The sequence below is a fragment of the Astatotilapia calliptera genome, chromosome 8, assembly GCF_900246225.1.
Source record: "Astatotilapia calliptera chromosome 8, fAstCal1.2, whole genome shotgun sequence".
Taxonomy (NCBI): Eukaryota; Metazoa; Chordata; class Actinopteri; order Cichliformes; family Cichlidae; genus Astatotilapia; species Astatotilapia calliptera.
In genome coordinates, this window is record NC_039309.1 from 1,706,912 (window position 1) to 1,714,411 (window position 7,500).

The window sequence follows — 7,500 nt, forward strand, 5'->3', positions numbered from 1 at the left end:
ATAGATATGATACAAACCACTGCAGCGCAGTACCTGTAATACCTACAGCATGTTCTAATCGCTCTAATAGGATATTATGGTCGACAGTATCGAACGCTGCACTGAGGTCTAGCAGGACAAGCACAGAGATGAGTCCACTGTCAGAGGCCATAAGAAGATCATTTGTAACCTTCACTAAAGCTGTTTCTGTGCTGTGATGAGCTCTGAAACCTGACTGAAACTCTTCAAATAAACCTCTGCAGATGATCTGTTAGCTGTTTGACAACTACTCTTTCAAGGATGTTTGATATAAAGGAAGGTTGGAGATTGGCCTATAATTAGCTAAGACTGCTGGGTCTAGAGATGCTTTTTGAGTAAAGGTTTAACATAGCTGATTATTAGAGATAGGTTGATCCTATTTAAGATCGAAGCATTAGTATAGCTAATAATAATAGCTGCTCTACTCTATGTTGGTACAGGGCATTGAAGATGATAACAGTGGGTGGATTATATTCTTAAACTTAGTTACAGCGCTTTCAGAAAGACATCTACTGTGATAAAGTCTACTCTCCACCGCTGTGTAATCAATTATTGTAAATGTAAATGTTATCAGGAAATGATCAGACAGGAGAGGGTTTTCAGGAAACACTGTTAAATGTTCAGTTTCTATGCCATATGTTAAAACAAGATCTAGAGTGTGATTAAAGTGGTGGGTGGGTTCTTTTACATTTGAGAGAAACCAATCGAGTCTAATAACAGATTAAATGCCATGTTGAGGCTGTCATTTTTAGCATCTACATGAATGTTAAAATCACCCACAATAATTATTTTATCTGAGCTCAGAACTAAATCAGATAAAAAGTCTGAGAAATCAGACAGAAACTCTGTGTAAGGCCCAGGTGGACGATAGATGATAACAAGTAAGACTGGTTTCTGAGTTTCACAGCTGGGGTGGACGAGGCTAAGCATCAGGCTTTCAAATGAATTAAAAGTCTGTTTGGGTCTTAGGTTGATTAATAGGCTGGTGTGAAAAATTGCTGTCACACCTCCCCCTCGGCCTGTGGGGCTGTGGTTTAGCCAAAATACAGCTTAGCCAAAAGATGCTAACAGCTGAGACAACAAAATCAGCTGAGACTGCAAAGTGAACTCAGATGTGTAGTTTAGACTTAGGGTTAGGGGGTTAGGGTTCACCAGTTTAACTGACTGAAGGTTTCCTCAGAGACCAGTTTGCTAACAGCTGCTGGACACTTGGGATCATCATGCTGGGGGCGGGGCTTAGTGCTGGCGTCATTTAAAAAGTATTGTAAAGGGAACCAGAGTGATGCAAGCTTTCAGGATGTCCTACAAAAACAATCATCCTCTGTTTGGAGTTAAATCCTTACTGGTTGTCATGGTGATCTGCACGTCGCGTCAGTGCGAGCAGCAGGATCTGTGCAGGGCTCAAAAGCTTCAGCGGTGACCACAGCGCCGCGTCTCCGGTCAGTGTTGACTCTTGTTTGATTTTTCTGCTGCAGACGGAGACGGGCTGTCCCACATGGCTCAGTGGAGGAAGAGGCAGCTCTGCTGGGGGACGCAGGACGTCCACAACGACAATGAAGGGTGAGCGGAGCTCGTTTGTCTATCAGCTCAATTTATTTGATTTTATGTAAGGTTTTTTTTGTGTCTGTGTACCTCATTGTTTTTGATATTTGTAAATTCTGATTATTTTAGTCTTTTCTTTTAATTTCTCGTCATTTAAACACAACTTTTAGTGGATTTAATAGTTGTTTTAAATGGAAATGATGCCCTGGGGCACAAAAGATTTAACCCATAGAAGTACTGAGATTATTAGTATCAGCCTGATTATGTTGTTATTGTTGGTGAGAGAAAAGGACTGTCCACGCTGAGGGCTCGGGGTCAGAGCGGGTCATTTAGAGGTCGAGATCGATGTTGACTGTGAGGAAAATGTCACAGATTGAACAAATGGATTATCGCTTACAGCCGTTTGTGTGTCTAATAAATCGTCTCATTAGAAAACTGAGAAGCTCGGCCTGCTCGGTGCACACCTGGAGCAAGCTAAAGTGTGCTGCAGAGAGATGCTCTACACCAGGCCGCCGGCCACTTCTGGCACCGTCATCTCATTGGAGGCCACTTTAGTGTCCAAGTAGTACAAAAAAACACCATTAATATTTCCTAAAATGTAGTGTTTGGTTTTTTATTTAATTCTCTTTCTGGTCAGACACGTGGCAGCACTTTTGCTACAATTATGTTTGTATTTAACAAAATAAAAATGCAGGTATAAGCGTACACATGAGTTTTTGACTGCAAGTGAAAATAGTTTTCTTTCCAAATAAATCTGTCGCTGAACTAACACAGCCCTCAGCATGTTTGCACTCTCGTTACCTCGGCCAGGTCGCGGTAAGGAAACTCTGGCTAATACTTTGGGTTCATGTCGGGCTTGTAGCCGGGAACTAGCTTTACTGTCTGGGTCAGCTTTGCTAGCGAGAGACAGAGAGAGGCGTTGAAAGGCTGCTCCAGCAGAACTTTGTTTCGGAGGAAAACACGAACAGCTTACTTACAGCTGGGCTCGTCAGGCTCTCTGTTTGGCTGCATGTTATTATTATATTTACATGCTTCCAGCTCCCGTTTCTGCTCGGTGACAGCTCGTACTTTTCAATGTTCCTTTTTCTCCCTCACGCTCACACACGCAGCGGGAGGGGCGGTCCCACATGTTCTCCCTGCAGCACGGACTACACCACCCATGAGGCTACAGTCTTAAAGGGCCATGCCTGTAACACTCTGCTGTCGTATTAAATCATTTTTCGTGGAATAGTTTTTAAAAAGTATTTCTTCACATCTATATGCGGGCTGCAAGTAGAGGTGACGTGGGCCGCAAATGGCCGCGAGTTTGAGACCCCTGCTCTACACTGTTCATACAGCCATGATGGGACAAACTGTGTCTGCTGTCGTGTTCTGACGATCATCACTAAACCTCGTGCATCGTTTGTCTTTCTCCTCTAGCCTCAGCAATTTTCAGAGCTACAAGCTCACCGAGGATCCTGGGAATAAGAGGACGGACTCAAACAGGGACGGCGAGCTCGTCCTGGACCTCTGTCCTCCTTCGAGGTGATTCAGCACATCCTCAGTTTCTGTCCTCAAACCTCAAAGTTCCCGTCTGTAGCTTCAGCAGCATGTTTTCTTAGTTATCTGATGATGAACCTGGCCTCATGTAGCATGTCCTGAGGCGGGGCCTGAGCTAGCCCTGAAACGTGATTGGCTCTCTCGAGTATCCTCTGCCTAAAATGAAATGTGTGAAAAAGTGTTTTTTGCATGTGTAAACTTCTGAGGTGCGTTCAGAGTTCAGCATAGGCTCTGATATTTGTGGGCTGTGACCTCTGACCTCCCCCCTCCCCTTAGCTCCACCTCCCCGTCTCCTGGTACTCCCAGTCTGGGTCTGGATGTGGAGGAGCTGGCTGAAGACTGCTCGGCTGTCAGGTGTCAGCTGGAGTACCTGCAGAGGTTACTGCTGCAGGTGAGCTGTGGGCTGGTGTACTGGTCCAGCTTTCATCTGTAACATCGACTTGTTTACTGTTTGTTGTTGTTGTTGCTGCGTTTGTGATCAGGAGGACGACGGCGATGACGACACTCTGACCACAGACACTCTGAGTCCCGAGGCCAACGACTCTTTGTGTAGCTCCGACTCACAGGTCGGCGCCTTTCAGGCTTTTCTTCTCTTCTTCTATCGTCTCTTATGTTTTCCTGCATTTCCCAGAATGCCTCTGCTCAGCCGCCACCTGTGTGTGTGTGTGTGTGTGTGTGTGCATGCAGATCCAGGCTCTCCTGCAGGAGGTGCAGCAGCTCAGAGAGGAGCTGCGGAGCCGTGACCGAACCATCGCACAGCTCACCCAGCAGCTGGTGGGTGTCCCGCCCTCTTCCTGCCTGAGCCAATCCAAACTCGTTATTTCCATCAGTGGTTAGCGGCTGAGAACTGTCCCGACCAAAGGGTTTACATTTTATTCACTTTTATTTCATTTATCCTTTTAAAAACAATAATAATAATAATTAATATTATGATAATAAAACATGCTTTAATTAAGTTAAAATGACATTAAATGTCGTCTGTTTGGGCAAATTAATGAAAATTAAAAATATATTTGATGCGAGAGGCTCTGACTGCAACGGTACTAAAGCATCTTAATAAACATCCATGACCGTACACGGCTGTCACACCACTGAGTGCTCAGCATTAAAGAGCAGCTGGAGACTTTGTTTCAGTTTATTAGTCATAATGTATCAAACAAAAGCTTTTAGGTTTAAGTCTTTCTGAGCTCTGATGTTTCTGTTCGTCAGGTTTGAGCGATTAACTGAATGTTTCTTGTTATGAAATCATCAAACTTTGACATGATCGATGAATCTGTGTTGATCAGTGTGACTGATGTGGGACGATCGAAGATGTCCAAGTATTCATAAGGGGTGCGTGTGTGTGTGTGTGTGTGTGTGCGCGCGCGTGTGTGTGTGTGTGCGCGTGTGTGTGTGTGTGTAGACTGTTCCCATGGTGACCACCAGGTGTCGCTGCCAAGAGATGAGGGCAAAGACGGATCAACAAACGCAGACGAGTGTGACGGAGAGAGAGAGCACGGGCTGGACGCTGTGGAGAGAGCGCACGGTGAGCGTGCACACAGACAGACACACACACACACAGACACACACACACACAGACAGACAGACAGACAGACAGACAGACAGACAGACAGACACACACACACACACACACACACACAGACAGACAGACACACACAGACAGACACACACACACACACACACACACAGACAGACACACACAGACAGACACACACACACACACACACACAGACAGACAGACAGACACACACAGACACAGACACACACACACACACACACACACACACACACAGACACACACACACACACACACACACACACAGACACACACACAGACACAGACACACACACACAGACACACACACACACACACACAGACACAGACACACACACACAGACACAGACACACAGACACAGACACACACACACAGACACACACACAGACACACACAGACACAGACACACACACAGACACACACACAGACACACACAGACACAGACACACACACAGACACAGACACACACACACACACACACACAGACACAGACACACAGACACACACACACACACACACACACACACACACACACACACACACACAGCCTGTGTCTGTCTGAGAGCTGATAGGTCTAAACAAAGACAGAAACAAGCAGCTGTTCGGTCACATCCAGCTGTCACAGCTCTGGGCGTCTCTGCTCGTGTGAGCCGGGCTCAGACAGGAAAAGGTTGAAGGCATTAAAAAACCTTCTCCTGGTGCAGGTGAAGGTTTTGTGTTTCTTGGCTCTGATTGGTCATCTTCAGAGATCCCGCTTCCTGTAAAACGTTTGTTATGGAGGCCCCTCCTCTCTCTCCTCTGTCTTTCTGCTCTGTGGTATGCAGACACGTGATGAACTGTTGTCCTTCCAGTCCTGCTTTTGTCCGTCTCTCTCCGTCTTCTTGTCTTAATGTTGTAAATCAGCTTCCGTCCCTGCTCTCTCCGTCTCCTCTCCGTCTCCTCAGGCTTTTCCTCCTGTTCCTTTCCTCTCTCCGCCCTGGCAGTATCAGCGCTCCAGGCCTTACAGGGGGAGGCCCAGGCCCAGCATCCCCTCCCACCTCGCGAGAAAACGTGAGTCACACCTCACCCTAACCTGCTGCTCCTCTTCCTCCCCATCATCATCCCCTTCTCTCGCTCCTCGGACTGAGATGTTTTTGTGTTTTGGTCCATTTTTCTGTCGACGCTTCAAACACATCTGTAGAAAAGTGTGTTTATGTTTCAACGACGTGAAAAGAGTCTGCAGAGTGAGCTCAGTCACGCTGAAGTGCTGCTCAAAGGGGCTCATATGATTGTTGGCTACTCTGTATGTATGATTGTAGGGTCGACCTTACAGTATAAAGCGCCTTGAGGCGACTGTTGTTGTGATTTAGTGCTGTGTAAATAAAACTGAATTGAACTGAATATAAATGCATTGCACAGAACGACAGCGTGCAGAGGAAGCAAGTGAAAGGTTTCAGAGTTGTGACTGAATACCACAGAACGAGCGATTGGTGAGTTAGTTGTCCGAGTCAGGAGTTGTCGTCTGAAATATGGCCGTCATTAGGACCCTGCACAGGAACGAGCCGAGAGGTCGGAGAGCAGGAAAAGCCAAGGAACGCCGCCCCCCCAGCGTGCGTGACAACCTGTAAAAACTTTAGCCAGACAAAATCTGCAGTGGTGACAGAAAAGCTCAGACTGTCTCTATTCTCAGTTTAAAGTCTGAGATTTCAAAGTTGAAGCCAGCGGGTTTGATTTTACGTTTCTCTTCAGTTTATTTCACTTTTAACTGCAGAACGAATCGAATTTAGTCAGTAGACGGTTTGTGCTGTGAGGCGTTCAGGGATCCAGGATTTTTCAGCTCTTACAGCTGCAGCACTGCCGAATGAAAGGAGGATGCAGATCTGCACACGCTAACCTCCAAAGCTGTTTAAAGCTCCAGCGTTCAGAGTTAACCAAAGAGGTGAAAGGTCAGAGGTCGAGGCAGGAAGTTTTAATGGACGCGTGGAGACTCGGCGGCACAAAATGACTCGAATATGATTCTGAGAATTAGTCTGAGCTGAGATAAGTCGCCACTGAATCCAGACGCTCAAATTAGAAGTTTCTGGTTTAAGTTATTCATGAGGACGAACGTCAGTGGAGCCACTTCAGAGCGGAGCAGACCGAGTTCAGGCAGGAGTTTAATCCGCCGACTTCACCCCAGCATCGCGTTTACCTCCTGCCTCCCTCAGCCTCGCTCTGGTTTGTTTCACTCCTTCCTGATGAGTTTGTTCTTCCTCGTTTGTCACCTTCAGCCGCTCCGTGTGTCTCCTCAGAAATCTGTCACTGACTGTTTGTCATTTCTCTCCTAACTCTGCTCCTCTTCTCTGTTTTTTCTCCTCTGCGCCTTCGTCCAGGAGTGGAAAATCTAGTGCTTTACTTCAGTGACACAGCGTGGTACGGTAGCAACTTTTTAATCTTCCTCACTTCATCCTCCTCCTCCTTCTTCTCTTCTTCCGTCACATAAAGCGAGCTGTTCTGTTTGTACTCAGATGTGTTTGATGCGTGTCTTTAGCAGGGAGGTGATGCTTGTTTTGATGGTATCGCAGTACAACACACGTAAAACTGTTTGGTATTATCGTGTAATAATGTAACAGGCGTCAGTGAAGCTCATTCGTTGATAAACTCTCAAACACAAACTTAGTACCGTAGCTGTGCTCAGACCTACACTGGAGAAACCAAACAGCACTTCATAAACGCACAACGCAGAAGACCCGCCTCGACAGGACAAGACTCAGCTGTACACCTGCATCTAAAGGTCAAAGGTCACTCTTTGAGGACACCAATGTTCACATGTTGGACAGAGAAGACAGATGGTTTGAAAAAGGAGTGAAAGAAGACATCTGTGTCC

General features: G+C 46.4%; 1 protein-coding gene across 4 annotated transcripts in view; it reads left to right on the forward strand.

Annotated features, from left to right (window-relative positions):
* The window catches only part of LOC113027958 (serine-rich coiled-coil domain-containing protein 2-like), a 48,936-nt gene that overhangs the window by 23,876 nt on the left and 17,560 nt on the right, over positions 1-7,500 (forward strand). For 2 of the 4 annotated variants that reach the window (XM_026177822.1, XM_026177823.1), the window contains exons 8-13: positions 1,494-1,578; positions 2,980-3,084; positions 3,376-3,490; positions 3,582-3,665; positions 3,787-3,873; positions 4,502-4,624. In XM_026177822.1, the coding sequence (XP_026033607.1) occupies positions 1,494-1,578; positions 2,980-3,084; positions 3,376-3,490; positions 3,582-3,665; positions 3,787-3,873; positions 4,502-4,624 (599 nt within the window). Of the gene's footprint in view, positions 1-1,493; positions 1,579-2,979; positions 3,085-3,375; positions 3,491-3,581; positions 3,666-3,786; positions 3,874-4,501; positions 4,625-5,599; positions 5,706-7,006; positions 7,047-7,500 lie in introns of all 4 variants that reach the window. The other 2 variants (XM_026177825.1, XM_026177824.1) reach the window with 2 other exon arrangements.